At 50.5% G+C, this 26,307-nt stretch overlaps 1 protein-coding gene across 7 annotated transcripts in view; it reads right to left on the reverse strand.

Annotated features, from left to right (window-relative positions):
• The window catches only part of SLC25A48 (solute carrier family 25 member 48), a 43,361-nt gene extending 17,473 nt beyond the window's left edge, over positions 1 to 25,888 (reverse strand). For 2 of the 7 annotated variants that reach the window (XM_060008803.1, XM_060008798.1), the window contains exons 1-4: positions 25,685 to 25,888; positions 21,200 to 21,243; positions 17,686 to 17,757; positions 15,444 to 15,702 (exon numbers count right to left, since the gene is read on the reverse strand). In XM_060008803.1, the coding sequence (XP_059864786.1) occupies positions 15,444 to 15,702; positions 17,686 to 17,757; positions 21,200 to 21,243; positions 25,685 to 25,730 (421 nt within the window). In that variant the 5' untranslated portion in view covers positions 25,731 to 25,888. Of the gene's footprint in view, positions 1 to 15,443; positions 15,703 to 17,685; positions 17,758 to 18,400; positions 18,540 to 21,199; positions 21,244 to 25,649 lie in introns of those variants that run through there. The other 5 variants (XM_060008800.1, XM_060008799.1, XM_060008797.1 and 2 more) reach the window with 5 other exon arrangements.
• Between the last annotated feature and the right edge of the window lie 419 nt (positions 25,889 to 26,307).

The raw sequence follows: 26,307 nt of genomic DNA on the forward strand, positions 1-26,307 counted from the left end.
AAGTGACCTGGGGGCAAGAGAATGACCACTGTCTGGCATTGGAGTCAGCCCAGCCCATTGACAGTTCCCACTCACGTCACCAATTGATTTTTACCAAAACTTCTGACCGTCTTGGCAACTCAAATGGGTATTCTGAAGTCCCAGCAGGGAGCTCCTGCCAGCATGTTCAGCCAGACTGGACAAAATCCCAGCCAGGTGATAAAGCACCTGTTGCCTTAGAATGCCCAGAGGTTCTCGGTCAACCATCACTATGTCTTTTTAAGTAAATGTGACTGCACGATGCCTTGGATCAAATATGCTGAGGCATACCAAGCTCCTTCTTGAAGCAGAGGCTGGAAAATCCAACACCCTGTGTGTGTGTGTGTGTGTGTGTGTGTGTGTGTGTGTGTGTGTGTACTCATGCATAGTGTGGTAAAAAGTGTATGAGATTTGGACGCAGACTGTCCTGGTTCCAAATCCTGGCCCTGCTTACCAACTTTCTGACCTTGGTAGGCACCTGTTTAGCCTTTGTTTCCTTACCTTTGAAAAGGGGACAGGCCAATACCGTATTGTATACGTGAAAGTTGCTAAGAGAGCAGGTCTTAAACATTCTCACCACATACACACACAAAATGGTAACTATGCGAGGTGATGGATGTGTAAACTGACCTCATCTTGGTAATCGTTTCACTATACATACGTGTACCAAATCATCACATTGTGCACCCTAAACTTACACAAGGCTGTATGTCAACTGTGTCTCAATAAAGTTGGAAAATTGTATTTTTTAAATAAAAAAGAGAACAGGCTGTTGTGAGTATCAACAAGGTAATACCTATAAAGAGCTCAGCATGGCGCTAGGAACACTGTAGGAGCGCAATGTTATCACCAGATTATTACTGAGACCAAGTTGACTGGTGTGAGTTGGGTGCAGGATGCACTGGCTGGAGGGCTGGACATGTTCTCACTGACTCTCTCCAGCCCTGGCCAGGCTGTGCCCTGAAACAGCTGTAGGGCAGTACTGGTGCCATTGGCCCTCAAAGTCCAGGGGCACAGGGTGCTGTCTCCTTAGCTGACCTCTGGGGTCTCTGCTGGCAGATCATCTGTTGTTATATCAGTAGCTTCTTTACAGGCCGTGTGTAGACAGCAAGTAGTGACTCTGTCTGTCCCTCTAATTCTTCCATCGGGCTTCTTCCATCTCCCTGCCTCATGCCTGTCTACTCTGCTACGGACCTTTTATTTATTTATTTATTTATTTATTTATTTATTTATTTATTTATTTATTGCGGTACGCAGGCCTCTCACTGCTGCGGCCTCTCCCGTTGCAGAGCACAGGCTCCGGACGCACAGGCTCAACGGCCATGGCTCACGGGCCCAGCCACTCCGCGGCATGTGGGATCCTCCCGGACCAGGGCACGAACCCGTGTCCCCTGCATCGGCAGGCGGAATCTCAACCATTGCGTCACCAGGGAGGCCCCTGCTATGGACCTTTTAGCACAGCTTTGACTCATGGCCAGAGAGACCTCCTAGTCCCAGTGCAGATAAAGCGGACTCATGTTCTCAACTTTCCCTTCTTGAAGAACTAACATGACATGGCCAGGACAGAAACAGAATGAAGCTTGCCTGTGACCACATGCGTATTTTGCCACCTGGGTTTAATGCCCTGTAATCACCCTCTCAATGGGGTTTTACACATGCTGGCTAAGAGACAGATCACTTTTGCTATATAGGTGAACATCCAAGCCCCCTACAGAGCCCCATCTTTATCAAATGAAGATTAGGAAAAAATACTCAGCTTCATGATGCCACAGCCCAAACCGGAGATTTAGGAGTAAAGTACAACCTGTCCTTTTCACTCAACCCAGAAGTAGGCGAGGTCCAGGGGGAGGTTCCTATTTGCCTGGAAAGTATGCTTGAATAAACTAATCCCGTATTTTCTTTCTATGTTGGGGGAACAGAGGCATCCTGGTCACGTACATTAGGCCAACTACAGCGTGGGCAGGAGGCTGAGTCTCATTCTATAGTCTATAGCAGGGAGTGAGCAGGAGTGGTGGCCAATTTTAGGGGCACATGGCCCGCTGAGCTCAGAGCAAGATCAGACACTGTGGTCTTTGAGAATCCACCGAGAGGACACTGAACACCCCTTTCTCTCCCAAATCCACTATGATACCACCAGGGTCATCCTGGGAAATTCTGACATTAGCCCACATAGATGTTAATTGTCCCAACATATAAACTTTGCCTGGGCCATGCTCATGTCGAAGTAACAGTGATCTGTCCCAGGAGTCAAGGTTTTCATGAATCAACTGTGGGTATGATGTAGCTTTCAGAAGTTACTGATTGAAAGAGAATGTCCTGATAACATTCTGCTTGTGTGGGGGACAGATGTTGAAAAAAAAACTTGTCTAACCTCCAACTGACTTTTTCAACAAAAAACCTGTACTTTTTTCCTTTTCTTTTCAGGATAATCAATAAGGAAATTCTCTCACATTCTCCCAGGGTTGTAACATAAGTGATCTAGCTTTTATTGCTTGAAAATGATCCATTTACAATTATTACAGCAAAAGAATTGTCATGGTGACCTGGAATACTGACATGAGTCTGAACTGGTGGCCAAGGCCTTCTGGACACAAGTTGATACTGTGAAGCCCTTGGAACTCCTTCCAGCTCCCTCAACCCCAATATATTTAAAGAAACTTTTTATTTGGAAATAATTTCAAATTTGCAAAAAAAAAAAAAAGTACAAAAAAGGAAAACTGTACACAGAACACCTTTACCCAGATTCACCTATTGTTAACATTTTACCTTATTTTTTTTTATGGTTTGTATGCTCTCTCCCTCCCTCCCCCTCTTCTCCCACTCCGCCCCCTCACTTTTCACTCAAACACGTGTGTGCAATTAAACTGAACAGATGCCTTTGTCCCAGTGCCTAAACTTTGCCTGGGCCATGCTCATCTCCAGGTAACAGTGACCTGACTTGGAGTCAGGGTTTTCACGAATCAGCTGTGGGTACAATGTGGCTTTCAGGAGTTACTGATAGAAGGAGAGAATCTGATAAAATTGGAAAAACACTTGGCCAAACGAGAACCAGCCTTGACATCAAGACCCAAACCAGAACCAAATCTGTACTTTCATTTTTTTCTCCCAAAATAAGCAATAAGGAAATTCTTTTGCACACACATGCATACATAATTTTATTCTCTGACCCATTTAAGGGTGAGTTACATACAAAATGGTCCTTTACCCCTAAATACTTCAGTCTGTGTTTCCTAAGACTCGGGATACCATTCTACATACTGTGGGACAACAGCCGGGTTCATAATCTACATGGACAATACTTGTATCTAATGTACTGTCTATGCTCATACCTTCCTGTGATCTTGTGCTGACCTTTAGAGTGTTCCTCCCCAACCCCCAGGACAAGATACAGTCTATCATGTATTATATTTAGTTGTCAGTTCTCTTTAGCTTCCTTTCATTTGGAGCATTTCCACAGCCTTTCTTGGGTTTTGTTTTTATGACACTGCCACTGTTCAAGACCACACCACTCCCTTTCTTGTTAACAGAACTTTCCTTATCTGAGGCTTGTTTGATGTGTCCTTGTTATTACATTGAGATGATGCATTCTTGGCTGGACTTCTTTCCTGTTCTTAAGTCTCACCTTTTTTCCCATGAAGACCAATCACTCTTAATAGCCCTTGTCTTCTCCTCTGGCCTCCTCTGCCTGTTGTTATTAGTTTGTTTTTTTAACTGAGGTATCATTTACATTCCATAAAAGGTGTAGCTTGTAAGTGCACAGTTGGTGAGTTTTGACCATGGCATGCACCAGACACCATATCCTACTGAGAAAATGACGTCTTAGACTTGAAATAAACTGTTTTGGTTACTCAGGCAGAGCAAAGAAGCCTACCTAGCCTCTCCTGCTTTTCAAGGCAAAAGGATTCTGTGACATCAATGACGTGTCACTCAATGAGAAGCAAATCTCTGTTATGGGCCCACCTACTTTAGCAATAGTGGTATGGACAATTCATAAGGGACCACAAGGCAGAAGACCGCTGGGATTCTGATCAGTTGCTCAGACCACAAGATGCTCTGTGGCTCAGCTGGGGAAGGAGTTGCCCAGGAGCCTTGGCAGCTAGACTTAGAAAAGCACCGAATCAGAGCTTCTGGTAACTCTAGCAGTGGACCAAATTTAGTTTGTGTAAAACAAATTTTGGTGACCCTTAAGAACTGACTTGGGAGGTTGCTGGCAAGCAGCTCTTGGAAATATGCACATCTGATACATGTGGATTTGTCTTTGTGCAAGGAACCCAAGGAAGGAAGTAGGCACCCTGCTCACACTGAACCATTGCCCCTCAGCCTGTTGTTCTAGAACCTTCAGGGCTTTGGCTTGGGGTGCACACATGCAAGGGAAGGGTTCACATTAGGTATATTTCCTTCTAGAATGAAATGTATTTAGTTTCTCTAATGAGAATTTTTTGTTCTAAAATGAGGATAAGATGATGAATCAAATTCTGATTATTTCTTATCATGAGCACTTTGTCATTAAGGCCATTTTTTGCTGTACTCGCTAAATCAAGAGTCTTTTACTATGATAGGTAGAGTTACACTCAGGATGCCTGTGGTTTTCTTTGTTTTCCCAAATTCATTTAGGGTCAACTCAAGCACCCTACACCGAGATGAGCAGGATGTTCAAAGTTGATAAAATTGCCCCCCACCCTGCTCCTAACCTTCACCTAGGAGCTTAGGAAGGCCTACACAGTTCTAAAAAGACCCCTCCTCTGGGCTCCCCTGCCTTGTCCAGCTCAGTCCCCGCCATCGCTCCTCGGAGCACACACTGTGGCTGTCTGGCTCCACCGCTCAGCAGCAGTGTCTGGTGCCTTGCTCGCTGGCTCCTGCCTGGGCCGGGAGGTCCCTCTGTAGGCAGGTGCCTCTGCAGGGAGCTCTGCAGAGAGTACGGGTGTCCAGGTTTGGTCAGTTCTAACAGGTACACGTGCAGCCACTCCTTGGGGGGTCCTCCTACCTCAGAGAGGCTGCACTGGCCCAGATGCAGGCTGAGGTCCCCACAGATCTGCCACTAGTGCCCCTCTTCTCAGAACCCAGGGTCCTGTCACTGCATCCCGCTGTACCCTTCCCAGACACAAACACGAACAAGTTTCACTTCTTTTTCAGGCAATGCTGTTCAATTTCTTCAGTGGGTCATGACCTTGGAAACTGGAAAGTCAGCTGAAACACAGTGACTGGTCACTGATCCACTGAGGTAAGGAGGGCCCAGGCCTCAGGAGCCTCTCTGGAAGGGAGAGCGCCACCAATCCTCCTCTGTGTGCCTATGTTAGGGTGGGGTGGAAATACAACATCATTTCTCAACAGGTCACTTTCTCCAGAAAATCCTTAACAAGTCCGCCACCCACTGATGAGGCCCTGCTGGTCCCCAGTTAACGACATGCAGGCTCACCAAGTGTTCTGTGCTCGAATGCCTCTGGGCCAGCAGGCTCTCAAATGGAAGTGGGCAGCATGGGGTTATTTCAAGGGACCCACCCATCCACAAGCATTATAGATTGACAGAATTCCTGAAATATCTCACATACATGTCTGGCCATTTTTCTCATATGTGTAGGTGCTATTGTGGGAACACAATAACAATTACTTAAGTACACTGATGATCCATGGTAGCTTCTTGTCATATGTGTTTTCTTAATCTGTGGACACAAAGTGAACAGCCGTTCTATGGGTTGGTCTCCATCGTATATATGTAAAAGGTACTTGTAGAAAAAGCTGGGACCCTTAGTCCATGCCAAGGCTGTGCCCCCTGCCGTGGTCTGTCCTGGTTGCCGCTGTTTCCTGAGCACGTTGTTTTGCCTTAACCGTGAGTTCAGTGAGTTTCCTGATGATAGGAATCACACACTGTGGCCTGTCCCAGGCACTGTGGCCCTGTGCCTGACACTGTGGGCCGTATGTGCCTCAACATCCGTTCAGTGAACACTTGAGCATCTGATCGGCAGCTCTAGCACCGGGGCCTCCCAAAGCTTCACCTCCTGTGTTCGGCATTCCTCCAAGCCCAGCCCTGTCTGGTCCTTGTGCCAGAGACTATAGATGCTAAAAGAAACTTCCAAATCATAAGCTGCCACACTTGTCGAAGATGTTATGGAAGCATCCAGTAATGTGGATGGACATCCTCCAACAAACAGGTTGGGTATAACCTCTGTGGTTTGGGTTTCAACAAGCTGAGGGACCCCTCAGTTCACTTCCCCAGGGTATTACCAACTGGGAAGCTCTGGCCCAGTTCCTGTTTCTAAAGAGTCCAGCAGTTTTCTCATGATCTGAAGAGTCCATGATAGGCAGATGGTTTAGTAGAAAGAGCCCTGGATTAGGAGCAGCTGGGATTTGCTCTGTTTCTCAGTTTCTATTTACTGTACAACCTGGTACAAAGGACTCAACCACACTGGGCTGCAGTTTCCTCATCATACACAAAAGGGGAAGAATCAGTGGCCTGTCCACATCATTCGGCTTTTGTGAAAATTAACTGAGAATGTTGGCAAATGTACTTTACTAAAATGTGTGTTGTGCAAATGTACTTTACTTTAGGCAAATAGTTATCATTCCTGTCTTTATTACCTTGCCCTGATGTGACTTCAGATTCCGGAAGTGCTGGACTTGCTAATCTCAGGCAGCCATGCCCTGCTGTCACCTGCCATGACCTGCCAAGCCTACTGTGGAAAGATTGTAGATACCGACCCAGCTCTGAGAACTACCAACACTAGTGTCAAGTCTAGAAATCAGGACAATATTTGCCCTTGTCAATTGATTGAAAGAACAAATGGATGTGTCCTCACTGTATGTAACTTATACAACGGTGTGTTATGTTGTGTACACCTTCATTAATCTTGGCAAGCAAGTGGGACCACAGTTTGAAAAATATTCAGTCACACTGCCCAGAACTCAAGGGCACCTCTTGAACTGCATGGCTATATGCCTGGCCTCTTCACAGACCTCCTCCCTCCACTTTTGGGCTGCCATTGCTCCAGCCCTCACTTCCTACTGGCACACAGCCTACTTGAGAAGAAGGCCCCGACTGTATGGTCCTGGCTAGTCTCCAGGTTTTTGTGCCCCTTATCACATTCCAAGGGTTCCTGCCTTCCCAGAGGCTTCCTTCTTTAGGAACTGAATGGATCAATGTGTATCTCTTTACGGAGCTTAGCATCAATAATTCCTGCCCTGAACTGGGAAATTCTTAGAAAGTCCACTGCATCAAAAGGCTAACCTGCCTGGAGATAAGTATCCTTCTTGGCAGCCACACATCTTTATGGGAGCAATAAAACTGTGTTGCCAAAGAGACAAACTGATGTAGTCAGGGCCTCTGAGGCACAGCTGTTGACCTTCTCAGCCAGACATTTCAGAAGATCCAGGGAGAAATGGTTTTGCCCCATTCTGTCATCATGCAGATTCTTGAGCTCAAACGGGCTTTGTGTTCAGGTGTGTGGCTGACGATCTTACTTGCCCAGATCACCCCTCAGCTGTGACCATCTGACCACTGTGACCATCCAGTCCAGCTTGTCTCCTCTCGGCATGTCCAGATATTAGGACCTTCTCCTCCTCGAATCCTGGCCACACTCTGTCCCTTTCATTCCATCAGATTATCTTAAGTATGGTAGAGTCAGGCTTCCTCAACTTCCTTCCTCTTGCCTCAAAATTCTCTCGCAATCGTCTCTTGCCTTCTCCCCTCCCAACTTGGAAAAGAAAGTCTTTTTCCTTCTTTGCCCATTGGTCTCCGTCCCCACTGTCACCCTGACTTCAGCAACTCTCCCTTCTACCCTCTCCTTCCCCACGTTGGTGACACGAGTCTCTCAGGACTGTGTTCCCAGGGTGTGGAGCTGCATGGCCCGGGGCGGAAGAGCCCAGGGAGCATGGACCAGTCACTTAAGCCCAGCTTCAGTTTCCCCACCTGTCAAATGGAGAATGTGCGGATTTCATAGAGTTGCTGTGGTGACTGAATCACGGGATTTGTGTTAGCACAGAGCACATGGCTGGGGCGCAATACTTGTTAACTACAGCTATTAGCATCAGTATAGTTCCCTCCCGAACCCCTTTACAGCGTTTTCTCACTGACGTCTACCCAGGTCTTATTGCAGCTCACCTTGGCATTTGCATCTAACGCCATGACTTCAGCTGTCACTTCTATGTCTGTCGCACCCCTGTCTAGACCTCCAGCCCTGACATTCCATTTGCAGTCCCTCCCTCGACAGGAACCAAGGTCAAGTCCCCACAGTTCTCACTTGAGCCTACCCCTCCAGCCAGCGTCCAAACCAGCAGCAGCAACAATGAGTATGTGTGCTCCACTCCACGCCAAGCTCTGTCTTGCATGCTTCATCTGCTGGTGAATTCCCTGCGTGGGAGGTACCACCTCCCTCATCGCCACCCAACTTTGAAATCCTGGGTCATTTTCGACACTTTCCTCTCTCCTGCTGGGCCTGTTGGTTCTACGTCATCAATGCCTTTTCCATCTGCCGCTCCCCTCTACTCCCAAAGCCCACGGCCCCGGGTCTGGCGTTCCCAGCCTCTCGCCTGGTCTGTGGAGCAGCCTCCAAATCAGACTCCTCACCTCTACTATTCCCACCCCCTCCCACCCCTTCTGAAGGCCAGGTTCACTTCCTACCACACAGCTGTGCTCAGGTCATGCTGCTGTCCAAGACGCTCCACTGCCTGCAGAACAGAAGGGAAACCCATACTCGGCTAAAAATCCAAGCTCTTCACAACTGACCCTGCATCTTCCACCCCTCCCCCCTCATCCTGCCACATGCTTGCCTTTCCTGCCACTGACTCTTTTTTTTTAAGATTTTTTTTTTAATGTGGACCATTTTTTTTTAGCATCTTTATTGCAGTATAATTGCTTTACAATGGTGTGTTAGTTTCTGCTTTATAACAAAGTGAATCAGCCATACATACACATATATCCCCATCTCTCCTCCCTCTTGTATCTCCCTCCCACCCTCCCTATCCTGCCCCTCTAGGTGGTCGCAAAGCACTGAGCTGATCTCCCTGTGCTATATGGCTGCTTCCCACTAGCTGTCTATTTTACATTTAGTAGTATATATAAGTCCATGCCACTCTCTCACTTCAAATGTGGACCAGTTTTAAAGCCTTTATTGAATTTGTTACAATATTGCTTCTGTTTTATGTTTTGGCTTTTTGGTTGCAAGACATGTGGGATCTTAGCTCCCCGACCAGGGATCGAACCCGCACCCCCTGCACTGGAAGGTGAAGTCTTAACCACTGGACCACCAGGGAAGTCCCTTGCCACTGACTCTTTCCTTACATCGTTTCTCAGTCTGAAACAGCTCTCCCTCCCTACATCCCCACCTCCAAATCCTAGCCAGTATTCAAACACCCAATGAAGAGCCACTTCCTCTCTGGAGCCTTCCCGGTCTGCAGAGCCAGATTCTGAGGTTCCAGAGCCTTCCTGGGGCCCTTCTCATTCTGGTGCACAGCTGATTCCCCACCAGACTGAGTGCTCTATGAAGGCAGGGGCTGTGCGTGTCTGATACCTGGTTTACCTACTCTGCTTGGCTCAGAGCAGGGCCTCGGGAAACGCTAGTGAATGAATGAATCAAAGAGTGAATTCAATCAAGTGTAACCCTCAGCCCTTTGCCTCCAGCTGGGCCTGGTGAAATTACTATGATGGTCAGCACAGAGTTAATGCTGAGTCCTCCTCTGATTCCGCAAACTCTGGCCTCCTGTGGTGTTGAGGGCTTTGTGATCTGCACATTAATTAGGCTCTTAATGAAAACACAGACCTGAAAGCTCCCAGATGGGGGAGGAGTGAATGTCATTGGCCACCGGGCTCCAGGATGTGACTTGGCCCAGGCAGCAGAGGGACCTCACCCCTGAATTCCAGCTCGGGCCCAGCAGGGTGCCTAGTGAGGCTCATGCCTGGGCGAAGGGTAATGATAACTTGAAAATGGCACCTTTACAGGCACCTTACTGTCAAGGCCAGACCTGAATTAGTTCAGGCCAAATGACAGAGGCCCCAGGAGAAAACCTCCGTGAAGTTGGAAGAGTTTTCACGAGGATAACTGCCGTCTAGCATGTACTGGTAGGCAGCGCCCAACGGACACTCCCTTTAAACTTTAGCAACTGCCTATGTAATTTGGTAAAACCCCTCTGTATAACAAATTTCACAATATGTACCAAGCATCTTAAAAATGACTGTACTCTTTGGCCCAGTCACGAATCAAAGAGCCCACACATTTGGGGAAATGACTGTAAATGAAGGCAACTCTTTATGGACAAATTTGCTGATCACATCACTATTTTTAGAAGAGGAAAATCTGTAAACAACCTAAATGTTCACTAGTAGGAAGACTTCTAACTAATAAGTTTACTTGCATAGCTAACATTTATTTCGTGTTTTCAACGTACCAGACATTGTGCTAAGATCTTCCTGTGTTACATGTTATCCCATCCCATCCCAGTTATGAAGGAGCTACTCCTGTTACGCCTTTTATGCATATGAGTAAACTGAGGCTTGGCGACAACAGGTGGGGGTAAGATTAGAAACAGGTGGCCTAACTCCAGAAACTGAATTCTCACTACACTGTATCATCCCTCTCAAAGTGTGTGTGTGCGTGTGTGCGTGTGTGCGTGTGTTTATTTGACGGAATATTGTACATCTATTTTAAATATTATCCATCTATTTTAATTTTATAATTCTATTTTAGTAACATGGAAGATGCTTCTGTTTTACGTTGAATTAAGAACAGGATGTGAAACTGTCTATATAACATTAGTACAACCTCTTAAAACATTTAATCCATGCATATAGAACAGAAAAAGGAAACATATGAATGTGTTAACGGTGACTGTATTTGGGTGGGTGGGCGCTTTCTCCCTCCACATTCGGACAGTGAGGATGAACTCAATGGCTTTATATTTGCATGTCTCCAACGTGGCGTAGTCTCTCATACCCGTTGTCACCACCCGGGGAAGTGGACTGGCAATTCTGGGGTAAAGCCACAAGCCATGAGCAATCCCACAAGCCCTGCACAGGGTAGCCTGCAATTACCCATCTCAGCCCAGTTATCAGGGAGAGCGGGCCTGACTCAGAGCAGAGACCACAAGCTCGCAGCCAACCACAGCCCCACACTGTCCAGCCCACACAATGCTTTCGGCTGCATGGTGTTACATTGGTTTGTGTTTGGTTTTGTTTTTACTTGAATTATCTGACAATTTCCAGTTGGAAGATCCTGGGAAAATCTAGCTTTCTGCCTTCTCTTAAAAAGAAGATCCAGGCCACATGGCAACAGTCAGCCAGAGCTGGGTTGCAGCCACCCCTCCCACAGGATCTGGGCAGCTTGCAACTGTGCGCACCACTCCCGACTGCCTTCCCAGAACCAAGGCTGACACATGTGCTTGAACTGCTGTGTTTCTAACAGCAGAGTGATATGGAAAGTGAAGTATGTTCTGTGTTTCAATAAAAAGAGGAAAAACGAAACACAGGTTAGGAGGGCTGTAGGTGTCCAAAAAATGGAAAAGGGTACATTTTCCAGGTACCTGTGCTTACTTATGTTACCTCCCTGGTCCCAGCGAGTCTTTGAGTTTTCTATCTCTGGCCAAGAGGGTTCCCGAGGAACAAGTGAAAGATAACTACACCCTTCCTCATCTTCTGGAGAGATTCCTGGCAGAAAGTACTGCCTGATGACCCACTGCCTGCCTCCCATGCTTTATCCCCAATAGTTGATCCTGACCAGCACCTGTAGTCGCCAAAGCCCTTTCCCCATGCATCTGGGGGACAGGGGAAGGTAAGGAAGAGTGGGCCACACAGAGCGGAGCTGCCCAAAGCCACAGAATTCAGACCCATCCCTCGAAGCCCACAAGCTATGTCCACTGCTTGAACACTGTCATTTTGGAGACATCCTCCAAGTCCCCTTTCCTCCCGCAAAGTTTGCAACTGGTTTTGTACATGATGATTTTGTGCAAAGGCCCAGATATTACCAAAGTTGTTGTAGCCTCAGCTTCTACAGAACCCTGGGGCAGAAGCAGAAACAGCATCAGTGGGCTCTGAGTCAGTTGCCTGGGTCTGTATCCCAGCTCCACCTTCCACTAGGGCAGTGACCTCAGGCGGGTGATGGAATCTCTCTGTGCCTCAGTCTCCCCTTTGTAAATGTCTAGGAATTGGGTTGTCGTGAAGATTAAACACACACCAAGTTCTTCGCACAGTGCCTGGCACGTGGTGAGGGCTAAGTAAACACTGGCTGCTCGGCCCCCATGGCTGTGACTCTTCTGGGTTAGTCCAGATCAGAGGCTCTAGGGGCACAGCTGAGGCGGACCCTCCAGTCTCGGTTTCTACCTTCCCTCCGCCCACTCAGGTCAACCGTTTTGTGTCCGCACTGCCAGCTAAGCCCCTGGGATCAGGCGCTAATGACTTGGAGCTTTGCAGGGCTGAGAAAAATCTGTGTGCAGGACCTCCCTTGGTCTCTTATTAAGAGCCTTCCCTGAGCTCCCCAAAGATCAGCTTCCTGGCACACACTGGGGAAGACAGAACAAACACATTTTCGTTTTCTGTCGCTGCCTCAAGCGGTTTACTTAAGAACCGGTTTCCTTCTTGCGCCACGCGGATTCACGGAACTGCCTCCCGCCCAGATGCTGGAGGAGGGGCGGGGCACACCATCCCCATGTTCTCCCTGCTCAGCGGGCTTCTCCAGGAAACAAGGCTCCAGAAGTGTCCCGACTTCCTGGACGGGCAGTTCTAGAGAGTCCCAGCCCAGGTGGGCTGTGCCTCAGACTCCCATGGCCCAGGAGAGCAGGCATGGGTGGCCCTCGGTGCTGCCCTAACCAGGTGTACCGTCCTGACCTCTACGCTCTCCTTCCACCCCTCCCACCACCTGCCCCGGAGCCCTTCCTGACCCCCAGCCTGGCTGAGAGCCCAACCCACTCCCTGCCACCCACCCTATTTGGAGTGGCCCAATTCCTGTCTGCCCGTCTGCTGGACAGAGCACTACAAGAGGCACGGAGCCTTCTGTTCATCGCTGTGTCCCCAGCACCTAGCCCTGAGCCTGGCACACAGCAGGTACATAACTATTGTGCGTTGGGTAGATGAACAGGGCTAACAGTCATGCTGACCTCCCACTGTCGGGTGGATATTAAATGAGATGATGCACACACAGCGCTTAACACAGTGTCAGGACACGATGAACACTTAGGCAGCTGCTCATGGAGGCTGCTCAGCTCCCTAAAAGTGAGGCTCCTGCCCTGGCTGTTCTGCTCCTATCCTTCCTCCAGTCTCCGGAGGCTTCTAGCCTGGCCTCAGGACCCCTGCAGCTCAGGCCTTAGCCTGCCAAGTCAGCCACCATTCTAGAACCCTCTGCAGGAAAAGTGTAGGTGGGCGAGGACAGAACAGAGAATGGAAGCAAACACGGTGAAGAAAGTTTACCCATTAACTTGCCTCCAAACGTCCCGGCATTTATTGAGAAACACCTTCCTTGGTGTCTAGGCTGGCTGAGGGCCCCCTCACAGTACAAAGCATGCCTACTCCTCTCTCTTCCCCTTCCATGGACAAGGTGCCCTGGTTGTGAAGGAGGTGGGGCTGCCCCCAGGAGCCTCATCACCGAGACTCTTGCAACATCTGGACCCCAAAGAGCTTTAAGGCTTATGGAGAGATTTCCTCTGCACCCTAGACTAACACAGCTTTTTGGAAGTAGACAGGATAGCGCAAAAAACCAGCCTGGGGGCCAGGACTCCTGGGTTCTAGGCCTGTCCACGACGCCCTTCATTTCTCTACATCTTTGCTTTTGCCTCTGGGATAGGACCAGATCAGCGAGCTCCAAACTCTTCTCAGAGGTGTGACCTCTTTGGTCAAACTGAGCTGTACCAAGACACGATTCAGTATGTCAGATGGATGGAGGTAAGGACCTGCCTGCCCCGTGTCTCCCTGGGCGGCCCCCATGGGAGTATGCTCTGTGACCCTCTGGGTGAGCCAACCCGCTTGTCGCCCTGCATCTCCCCTCATGCTGACAGGGGCCCTGAGCACCCAGCAGGTGTGACTCATGTTCTTGGGGTAGCAGGGACCCCTGTGAGGAGTATTAGCATTGTGCTCAGAGTGTGTGCAGACCTGCCCTAGACCCCTCCCCGGCTGAGCAGGGAGTGCAGGCTGAATCGAGGAACCTGGGTTGGGGGTGGGAGAGGCACTGGCCTGGGATGCTCCTGAGCGAGCTTTTGGGGCTTCAGCCATGGGGCAGAGCCGACCCCCCCCGCCTCTGTGGGCAGAGGGTTCACACGGAGGCCGTTCAGGAGGCTGCCGAGGAGAGGGGTCTTACCCATGAGATCTGTCAGGTATATATCTGAGGTGAAGGAGGGACCTGGGATGCAATCCTTCCATTATACAGAAAAGAGACTGAGGCCCAGGAAGGGATAATATCTTCCCTGAGGAGACAGAGTAAAATGAGAGCCAAGGACCAAACCCCAAGGTACTGAAATTTGTCCAAGACCCCCAGCTCATCCCTCCTCTGGAGCTGGCGCTATCTACTCTGCACAGCAAGTACCTTCCCACTCTTTCCATCCTCCTTTATCAAAACTGCTCCAGGAGGAGTCAGAAACCTCTTTCCCAGCAGGGAGGAGATGAGAGCTCCAGCTCGCGGCGCAGGAGTAGCTACGCAGCACATAAGAAATGAAGCTCTGGGCTTCCCTGGTGGCGCAGTGGTTGAGAGTCTGCCTGCCGATGCAGGGGACACGGGTTCATGTCCCGGTCCGGGAAGATCCCACATGCCGCGGAGCGGCTGGGCCCGTGAGCCATGGCCGCTGAGCCTGCACGTCTGGAGCCTATGCTCCGCAACGGGAGAGGCCACAACAGTGAGAGCCCCGCGTACCGCAAAAAAAAAAAAAAAAAGAAAAAAAGAAATGAAGCTCTAATGGAACACCAAGGGTGAGGGAGGGGCGGCCCGCTTCATGGCCCTGCAGCCAGTTCAGCTTGAGGCCTCCCTGGCTGCACTCCCTGGTGTGGGGGGGGCAGGTGTGGGTCTGAGACCTGGGCAGTCACACAGGGCCCCTCAATGCTCTGCTGTCGCCCTTTTAAAATTCTTACTAATTTGTGATCAAAAGATCTCATTTTCATTTCACCCTGGGGGGCTGCAAGTTATGTAGCTGGTCCTGACTGCCCAGTCATTAACTGTGTGTCCTTGAATAAGCATCTTAACCTCTGGGAACTTCAGTTTTCTCATCTGTAAAATGGAAAAAATCACAGCACCTGCCTCAGAGAATTGTGCTGAAGACGAATTAAGGGAACCCATGCGGGGCTCTTTGCAGGCACCGGGCGCGTAGAAAATCCTTAACCAGTGAGAGTTACCACTACAGATAAAATGATTCAACATAGATGCCCTGCTCCATAAAAAGATTATTAATCAAATCCCAGACCTGGGAAACCAGGAAAGGGTCACAGGTCCCCAGACGCCAGCCCACTTCCCCTGGCCGCTTACCTTCCCGAAATGGCTGTGTTTGCATCTGCAGCCGGATCTTGATGAGGTCCACGGGCGCACCCAGCCCCACAGAGACCACGCCAGCCACCATGCTGGCCAGGAGCAGGTCAGACAGCACGCGGGGTGAGCCGGCCTCGGGCTCCTGGCACCGGTGGTGGCTGAGGAACCTCTGTGTGTTGCTGAAGACCCCAAACACCACTGAGTTGTAGACAGCGATGCTGGTGAGGGGGAAGGCCATGCCCTTGAAGAAGCCAAACACCTGTGGGGAGACCCAGGGGGAGGAAGCATGAGGGCCTATGCTGCCCTTGGCAGAGACCTTGCCCTCCTGGAGCCTGCGGGCTGGCAGGGGAGACACCATAGGAGAAGCAAACCAGTACGTTGGTGGAAAGAATAAAAGAGGATGCTGATGTGAGGGGAGAGACAGGGGAGGGCGAGAGCATCCTTAACCCGAGGAGGAACCGGCTTCTGCATGAAGCTTTGGTTCCTGAGCCGTGATGTGCTGGGCCTGGAACCTGCATTTGTCACTGGAGTGGCAGTGTTCTTGGGCTGTGGCTGAGGGCAGCCCATGGAGCCCCAGTGGGTAGTGGGCTTACCAAGCACCACACACTCTTTCCTCATGTGTCACTCCAACAAAAGCATTCTCTGGGCACGTGCCAGGCCCTGGAGGACAACAAGAAAGACACACTCTCCGCTCTCACTGAGCTCACAGTCTGGGGGCAGGGGAGGGGGGACCCAGACAGACTGACAGGCAATTAAAATATAATGTGCTAAGCCTGTAGTGATGGGGTAAGAAGGGTCCCCCAGCATCCCAGGGGCACCTGGGCCAGCATGTAGCTGGGTGCCCCGAGCATGGGAGTCTATTGGAAAAAAGCCAGAGGGGGAGTCCCCGGATGAACAGCACGATGTGGCTTCTGTCCATACACACTGCGTTCTCAGCAAACACCACAGATGCTCCACTGAACCTGGAAAATTCCACAGGCTCTTCGAGGAGTCAGTGCAGCACACATGACACCAAAGATGAAGAAGCACCAGGAAGCCATTGTAAAAACTCCAGGCTGTGCTCAAACCCACTAATCCCGACCTGAACGCATGCCCCCTGTTTGCAAGGGGCAGGACACCTCCTCACACAGGCGTCCACACACGCATGTGCACGCAAACACATATGCACGCACGCACCATGCTTCAGCCTCCTCCTCTACAACAAGGTCCCTCAGATAACTTGAGACATCACTTAGCTCTGAGCTGCTGTGTGTCAGAGGAACACCCACAGTCCCCACAGAAACCCCAGAGCGGAGATGCAGGCTGGCAGACACTGCGGAGAACATGTGCCAAAAAGGAGGCTCAACAGCTGCCGTTCAGGGGACACAGGAATCGGACAACATTACCCCGGAGCAACGAGTGCTGGGTTTACAGCGCTCCCCCTGATTTTAAAGCAGACGATCAAGAGAGTCAGAACAACACCAGGACACAAGACATATTCTGACTGAAGAGAAGAACCTCCAGGTGCAGGCAGGAGGCTCCCGAGCTCCAGGGCACTTCCTAGGATGGAGCCTGGGCGGGGACAGCAGTCAATAACGGGGCCACATTTCCAGTGACTCAAGGAGAAGCCCAGGGCTGCCACAGGGCTTACACCCGACTATTTCTTTAAACCAACAGGTCATTTCATTCTAAATTTTAAAATTTATTTTAAATTCCCCAAGGAAGAGCCTTGGAGTCTTCCAAAAGCACATACTCATTCTCAAGAAGGTCACCTGATGCTTCTTCTACAAAATGCTATTCAGAATTTCCCCTTCGCAGAGAAAACCCCTGGGTCCATGGTCTGGAGCGACCTGGGGTGCAAGCCCGTTCGGGGTGTCTGGGATCAGAAGAGCCTGCTCCCCGCACCCGCCGCCCCATGCTGGGATAAAGGGAGCCTGTGAACACATGGTTTACCGCCACACATTAGGTTTTGAAAACCTGGCAGGTCCTCCTGTTTTTGTAGGAATTTTCCACATTGTGGTTCTAAATGCCTCCGAATTTCTCCAGAGAGGTGACGCCAAACCAGTTTTTTTCCTCAATAACATCCCACTTGGGGGCAGGGTTAAGTTTAGGTAACACATAATATTTGAGGATGGTGTGAGATGAAGAGAGAAAATTGAGCCGAAGGTGATGAGCGGAATAAACAGGCCTCCTGCTGGGCGTGCCGGTGTGAGGGGCTGTGACCTCGGTCCCCAGGAGGAGACCCCACCCCGGGAGCACTTACACTCTCCCTCCTGTACACAGTGCGGATGCAGCTAAGGGTGCTCCCGTAGCCAGTGCCGGCCTGCAGGCGAGCCTGCGGAGAAAGGCAAGGGCGTGAGGGCCAGCCGGAGACAGGTTACATCCCCACCTCCCTCACGGCGCTGGGCTCCCAGCACTGAAGCCCAGAGAAGGAAAGGCCCTGCCCCAGTGACCCCGTCAGGAAGGAGGCCTGGACTTCAGTCCCGGCCTGGCTGGCCTTGCATCCTCTCCCTGCACCAAGTCCCGTTCTCACCTTGCTGAATGCAGCAGGAGTCCCCTCGGTCTGAGAGAAGAACAAAGGCCAGTTTGGTGTGCAAAAACAACGCTTGTGTGGGGACACATGATGCTGCTGCATCTTGAGTACAAAAAGCTAACCCGTGGCTCTGGCCCACCTGCTGTCCGTCAGTCTGCCCTCCTAAATACTCCCAGGAGCAACCTGCTCTTCTCATCTCCAGAACCCCTGCATCTCTCACCCTGATGATGGGCTGGGCCCCTCGCTGGCCTCCTGCTTCCCCCACCCCAACTCCTCTGCCTGTGTCTACACAACAGTCAGACTAATCTTTTCCAAACAACGATGAATGTTTGTCACTGCTGTTTCAAGCTCTCCAGTGGCCTCCCACCAAACTCAGAATAAATTCCACCCTTAACCAGCACCCAGAAGCGTGGCTTTCACCACCTGCAGGTCATTTCCTCCACACCCGTTGGGCCTGCCACGCGGCACGTTCCTGGACCCTGGAGCATCCGTTGCTTCTCACTTCCAGAACGTTCCACCTGCTTTCCTCCCCTGGAAGGCTCTTTCTCCAGCTTCTGCTCATCTCTTGGGTCTGAGCTTACATGCTGCAATGATGTGATCTGTTTGTCTGTTTACTTAGGGTTTATTTGGGCTCTCCCTCTGGGGCAGGGCCGTCTTGTATTTCCCTCTCGTCCCCGGAGCCGAGCGTGGCTGTGGCACTCGGCCCTTTGCACTGGCTAACCGAGGGGCCGGAAGGTGAAACTGTGGCATCCTCTAATGGAGGCTGGCTCTGGTGACTGGGGGCATCCGTAGACCGGCAGAGGGTCTGAGAAAAGCCACAGAAGAGCCCAGGGCACACCTCACTCTGGGTCTAGACCAGAGCAAAAGTCTGTCAGCTCTTGAGGAAGCTGCCACCGAGGCCAGCAGCACAGCTCAAGCCTCTAAGGACTCCAATTGCAACAGGAGCTAGCATTTAGTATGCACCAACTGCATACTTGGGAAAACACTGGAAATCTTATGGAACTTTTCTCACAGAATCCCACAAATGCTCTGAGGCATGGATACTATCCCCACTTCACAGATGAAGAAAGCTGATTCCCTGTACATGTTTCCGATTGCTGCTGTAACAAATTACGATAAATTCAGTGGCTTAAAACAATGCAAATGTATTCTCTTATAGTGCTCTAGCTGGGCTGTAGAGAGCTGAGCCCTGAGTAGAAAACCCTGGTCACATTGCATCAAACATAAACTTTAAATGCACCAGCTGTGCCTGGAGCCAGCAGTGCATCCTGACCCCAGCTCTACTGCCACCAAGTAGCCAGTGCTGGCTCTCCCACCTGTGGTGAGGCAGCTGCAGGCAGGGAATGAGTCTTTGACCCAGGTCAGCAGCCCAGATCCTTCTAGATTGGCTCTCCCAGGGGCGACCCTGGGAACCAGGAACAAGTCACTCATCTGCCTCCCCACACTCTAATGTGTGTATTCTTCAGGACAGGAGGGGATCGTTCACTGCTCTATCCTCACTGCCACTTGACAATCCTCATGACAGCCCCACCAGGGAGGTGCTCTTTGCCCATTTTACAGACGAGGAAATCGAGGCTTGGGGAGGTTAAGTGCTGTGCCCTAGGCATAGGAGAGTATGTGGGAGGCTGGAGCTGTACTCCAGGTTATTCTGACTCTGAGACTATTGCCCAGACCTTTCTCAGTGAACAGGAACTCTAGAGAAAATGCCAGCCAGAATGAAGGAGGATGTTCTGGAGAGAAACAAGGGCCCCAGGCCACAGCCCCGGGCTGGACCCAGAGGCCAGCCATGTAAGCCAGCATCTTTAGGCTGGGACCCTCAGCAGGGAGGTTCTCGGGCTGAACAGAGACAAGATTTTATGTATCAGGAAAGGTTCCCTGCAGAGGCTCAGGGGGCAGAGTGGAGAAAAGAAGGAGAGTCCTGGTCTTTACAGGTGACATGTCGCCAGGCAAAGGGTGGCCAGGCTTTCCTGTGCCAGGGGCAGGGGATGAGGATGGGGGTTCCAACAAGCTCTACCCTCCCCTAACCAAGCTGCAGGTGAGGGAAGGATGCTCTACCAGGGAGAGACACTGGTTGCCTGGGTCAGAAATGTGGCTGTTAGGCCTGCCGGGGAAGGACTGGACTTGCTTTGTCCACCACTGCTGCCCTGCCAGCCCCACAGTGCCTGCACAGAGACAGCATCCAAGATGCATTTGAGGTATGAGCAGAAGGCTGGGCCTGTGTGAGGGGCCAGGAAGTACCTTTAACTATTTAGACACATAGGCTGACCTCCCCATCAAGAAGAGAGCAGGCCTGGGCTCTGACTGAGGAGGGGCCCACGGCCACGCAGGGAGGAAGATGGGGAGAAAGGGGACCACAGTGACCACGGGAGAAGGGCCTGGCAGGTCCTCTTTGTGCACGACCCTGGCACAGCGTTAGATACAAATGCGGAAGTCAGGGTGAGGAGGCGCTATTTGCGGCCACGTTCTCAGGGTACAGCTGTGAGTGCTGGTCACCATGGGGACAGGTGGCAGGGGTAGGGGTGGACCCAAAGAATGTCCCTTTGTAACACCTCACTCCTCAATGCTTCGATTTGTTGTATGTCCTGAGGTGACACCCTTCCCCTTTCTGGGCCAGTTTCCACACGTGTAGAACAAGAAGCGTGGATGACCCCAATGCCAGGTGGCTTTGCTGGCTCCGTCAAGTTATAACAGCTTCCCATTCCCAACCTAAGTCTAGAGTCCTAACCTGAAGGTCAAGGCCTCCAAGGATTGAGTGCCGACCTACCAGTCCTGGATTCTGATCCGTAGCTGCTTTCAGAAACCTGATGCATCAGCAGAAGTGGCCATGTTGGCCCTTCCAAAGCACGGCCCCCCCGGTGGTGTCCCCACCTCACTGTCTTTGCCCGTGCCGGTCTCTGTGCCTGGAGTATCTTTTCCAATGGCCCAAGCTTAGATTATGGGCCCAGATTCTGGTTCCTTCGCTCCATAGAGGCTTGCAGGAGAGCACTCACAGTGCCCCATCCCTCCCCTGCAGCTCATGAGAGCCTGGAGGCAGAAATGGAGCTTCACAAAAACAAAATCACTGCCCAGCAAGGACGGGGGAGCATTCCAGCTGGGCCTCCTAGCGCTCCACCCCCGTGGACTGGCACAGAGAGCCTGCCCTGCGCTGGTGGCTTTCTGGGGGTCAGAAACAGCAGGCACATTCCCGGAGTCAGACTCACTCCAGGCCCCTTTCCAAAAGGTAATGGCAACATGGCTACCGTACCTTGACTGTGTCCAGAGGGTGGCCGACGATGACGCTCGCTGCACCTGTGGATCAAAGAGGACGTCCTGGTTACTCAGTCCCTGGACTCCTCGCTTGTACTGGCTGGTTCTTAGGACAGAACAGAGGACTCAGACGCTTACATTCACTTATTCAGTCAATGCCCAGTCACCAGAGGGGACAACCCCCACCCAGTGTGTTAGGCACAGGCTCACGCATGGAGGAAGGCAAGAAAATGGAGTAAAACCTGGGTCCTGCCTCAAGAAACAAGTACCCTAAAAAAAGGGAGATAAAGGTGCTGGGATAACTGGGTACCCACATGCAAAAGAATAAATAGACCTCTACCTCATACTATATACAAAAGTTAAAAGGAACCAAAGACCTGAATGGAAGCACTGCAACTACAGAAATCATATGCTAAAATATAGGGGGAGATCTCCACGAATGGAGATTTGCAACAGATTCTTACATATGACAACAAAAGTACAAGCAACATAAGAAAAACTGGATAAATTGGATGTCATAAAAATTAAAAACGTTTGTGCATAAAAGAACACTCTCAGGAAGGTAAAGAAACCTAGAGAAGGGGGGGGAATATTTGCAAATCGAACATTTGATAAGGGTCAGATATCCAGAATATGTAAAGAACTCTAACAACTAAAAAGAAAAAAAAAACTTTTTTAAGGGCAAAGGACTTGAATAGACATTTTTCCAAAGAAGATATACAAACGGCCAAGTACCTGAAAAGATGCTCAACATTATTGGTCATTAGGGAAATGCAAGTCAAAAGCACAGTGAGATTCTGCTTCACACCCACTAGGATGGCTATAATAAAAAAAAAGAAAAGAAAAGAAAAGGAAAATAACAAGTATTCGTGATGATATAGAGAAATTGGAACTCGTATATATTGCTGGTGGAAATGTAAAATGGTGCAGCTGCCGTAGAAAACAGTTTGGCTTATTACAAAGTTAAACATAGGATTACCCTATAACCCAGGGATTCCACGGTTAGAAATATACCTAAAAGAACTGAAAACAGGCCCTCAAACAAGTACATATTCACACATGTTTATAGCAGCACTATGCAAAAAAGCCAAAAGGTAAAAACAGCCCAATGTGCACTGCTGGATGAGTGGCTAAATAAAATGTGGTGTATCCATACGATGGACTATTCCTAGACATAAATAGGAATGAAGTACTGACACGTGCTGCAGTGTGGACGAACGTGGGAAACATTACGCAAAGCGGAAGAGGCCAGACACAAAAGGTCACATCCTGTATGATCCCATTTATAGGAATTATCCAGAATAGGTAAATCTATAGAGACAGAGAGCAGATTAGTGATCGCCAGGGTTTGGAGGAGGGGAAATGGCGGTACCTGCTTAATGGGTCCAGAAACTCCTTTGGGCGTGAGAAAAATGTTTTGGAACTAGATAGATGGTTGCACAACACCGTGAATGTACTAAATGTCACTGAATTGTATACTTTCAAGTGATTCATTTTGTTATGTGAATCTCACCTCAAAAAAAAAGAGGGAGGGTATGAAGAGAAAACCCAGAAACTTTTCAGGTACCTGCAGGTTATTTAGCTTTTCTACGCCTCCCTTGTAGCATGTGTAGTGGGAATAACATTAGCACCTACCTCACGGTTCCATTTTAAGAATGAACTGAAGTAGAAAAGGTAAAGGGCCAGCAGAGCTTGGCACTTACAGGATGCTCAAAGGGGCTGCCATCCCTATCGATTTTTTTTTTAAGAAGGCCTCTTTGAAAAGGTGATGGATCTCTGGATCTTTTCAATGAAAAATGCCCATCCACACACACCTTCACAAGGCCAGAACGATTTTGGAGGCAAGCAAGACCGCCCTGAGGCCGTACCGCAGAAGGCAATGATTGTGAGATTGAAGCAGGAGCCATCCTTCTGAGACCCATTCCCCGTGCTGATGAGGAAGCAGTGTCTCTGCTAGCAGGAGTGACTGCACCAGGTAGGGCAGACCAGGGGTCCTGGAACATTAGATATCTACAGGGCAGAGAAACCAGCTATTCCAGAACAAATGTTCCCTTGGTCTAGAACCTCCAGGCCCCTCTCAACCCTTCCTTCCCGCAGAACGGGGCAGAGGCAGAAAGATGGTGGGCGGCGGAAAGCCGGGCCATTCACTCTACAGGAACCCCTCCCTTCAGGGGAAGGAAGGAGCTCTGGTCCTCAGGCTCTGGCTGTATCCCTCAGCCCAGGGCAGCAGCCCCAGACCCAGCCTTGGGCCATTATCTCCCTGCACACTCATTAGTCCACCCATCTGAAAGCAGGGATACAAGATAAGAAACAGAATTATCAGGTCAGTGGTTTCCAGACCTTAGGATATTACAGACCAGTAAAATTTCAAGCAAGATGTGAAGGATGTAATGGTGAAAGTTTATCATGACAGGTCACTGAGAGAGAAAACAGCTATAGATGAGTACAGGGCTTAAAATGGCCCTGGTACCAGACTGTCTGGGTTGGAATCCTCATGTTCATCCTAGATGTATGGTTTGGGGAAAGTCATTGAATTTCTCTGAGTATCCATTTCCTCATCTGTCAAATGGGGATGTAATGATAGTAGCTACCTCATTAGAGCTATAAAGAAATATACGTAGACATGAGACCACATATTGTATGATTCTGTTTATATAAAGTGTCCAGAAAACACTAATTTATAGAGCCTGAAAGTGGTTGCCCAGAGAGAGAGGGAGGGGATGGGGTTTAATTGTAAATGGGCATGAGGGATCTTACTGGGGGATGAAATGTTTTAAAACTAGTTTATGGTAATGGTTGCAACACTTGGTAAAATTACTAAAAATCCCTAAATTGTACACTTGAAATGAGTGGATTTTATGATATGTAAAATAACCTCAATAAAGTTGCTTTAAAAGTATCCATGTAGCATTTAAACAGCACCTGACACTTATGAAGCATTCACTGCTACTACATTCGTGTTCATTTCATGGAAGCGAAAACAAAAACAAACAAAACCATGTTGACATCAACAAAGTAAGGGCAATCTCAGAATAAAGGACAACCCACTACTTGCTGTGTGAGTTGGGGAGGGTCTCTGTGTCAGCAGAGATTTTGAGCTGCTCTGACAGTCTTACCCTCCAGGACATTTCTCAAACCAAGCCCCTGGCAGCCCTACTGAAGTTGGTCTGACTATTTAAAGGGCAGCCGAGGAAAGCCTCCCCCTCCGGACGGCTGAAAGGTTGTCCGAAGAGGGTCTGGATGTGCCTGGCAGGTCCCTGGGCACAGTCCCCTGACTGGCAAAGTTAGGAGAGGCAGGTCTCAGCCCTACCCAAGGGAGCCTGTGCAATGGAACTGCCCCCAGGGAGAGGAATCACCTTTGCTTGGGAGGGTGAGAAGCAGGGGCCCTGCAGCCACCTGTCACCTGCGGGGGACAGACATGGACTCCTGCTAGGAGGTGGGAGGGTGCCACCAGAAGGGGAACCACCCGGGATCCTAGCTGGTTAGTTGCTTTTTTTGTTTTTTTTTCCTTTCCTACAAATCTCCTGGTCTCCATACCTAGAACACTTAGTGGGGCACAAACATGCTAGCCATAGCCTCTACCTGAGCGAGCGTCTCAGGATTTTACATTGGGGAGGGACTGCATTCGCCAACAGCTCTTTTCTGATGGTCCTCTTAGATGGAGCCAAAAGAAAGGCTATATCTGACAATAAGCAAAGTCCCTCACCCCCGCCCCCCCCCCCAATAGCTGAGCAAAGAGGAGGGATAGACCTATTGGAAAGAGAATAATGGAGAAGCAAGGCAATGGATGCGACTATTGCCTAAGCAAACACACCCCAGGCTCAGCAGAGAGCGTCTCCAGGAGTGGTAGGAAGGGACCGGCGGGCCCAGCAGTGCCCGAGGAGAGGCATGACAGTTGGCTGTGGCTGAAAACGTGAAGGGTTCCTCCTATCTGGCAGCGGACACCTGCAGCCGGTGCTGGGCTCCCAGCTCTGCGCTCCGCTCCCCGCAGCCGGACGCCACAAGGGCCGGCCTGACCGCCAGGCCGGGCTCCGCATCCCGCGCACGGGGGCGGGCGGCGGTCAAACGCCACCCTCACACACGAGTTCCTGTGAGCCCAGAGTCCCCAGACTCAAGTGCGCACCAGGGCGCCGAAGGGTGTGTACGCGCCGGGACGTTCCATTGGCTGTCCGCTTTGACCATTGGTTTAATCATTACAGGATCAAGTTCCGAGGACCCAAACTTTGAGGCAAATCGCAGGCTCGGGATGAATCTCCCCCGGGGTCGCGGCAGCAGGCGAGAAGCGGCAAGACCAGCCGGGCGGCGGGCAGCGAGCACCCAGAGCGCGTGTGGGCAGCGCCTGGGCGCGGAGCTCCCTGACCCGGCACGGCGTGGAAACTCCGCCTGCGCAATTCCCGGCTGACTCGCTCTCTTCCTCTCGGGCCGGGCTGTCCCGTCAGCGCACTCACCTCTGGGGGTCCCTCCCATCCGGGGATGCGCTCACCTCCGATCCAGCCCGCCACAAAGTCTTCCAGCTGGAAGTTGCCCATGGCCGGGGCCGCGGAGCCTCGCGTTCCCGGAGCCGGGTCGGTGCCCGTTCAGGGTCTGCTGGTCATGGCCCACGGGCGAGCGCGCCGGACGGGCGAAGTCAGGGACGCGGAGCTACCGGCAGGCAGGTCCTTCTCCACAACGGGTTCGGAATGGCTCGGAATCGCCGAAGCGCGCGGGCCGCCGGGCTCGCGCTCCAAGTGCCCGCGGGCAGCTGACATCACGCCCCCAGTAGACCTTAAAGGCGCAGCGCGCGGGCCAGGCGAGGGAGTGTGCACCGGTAGTTATGGTAGTTCTTCACATCTCCTCCGAGACACTGGAAATGATTTCAGGGACATTTCTCAAAGTTCATGACAAGAGGTACAGAGGAAGGCTTTATCCGAAGTCCAGAAGTATTTGATTACAAACACCAAGGTCTCTCTGTGATAGGATTATTTAGCTGGGTGGACACATCCTCTTTTTAGCGAAAACAGAGCTGAAATAATTATAATTGAATGTCCAACTATCAACTAAACCAGAAGTTCTCAATTCTTTGAGCTGACTGAAAGCCATGGACAGTTTCTCTATAAAATACAAAGG

Source organism: Delphinus delphis, chromosome 3 (assembly GCF_949987515.2).
Source record: "Delphinus delphis chromosome 3, mDelDel1.2, whole genome shotgun sequence".
Lineage (NCBI taxonomy): Eukaryota > Metazoa > Chordata > Mammalia > Artiodactyla > Delphinidae > Delphinus > Delphinus delphis.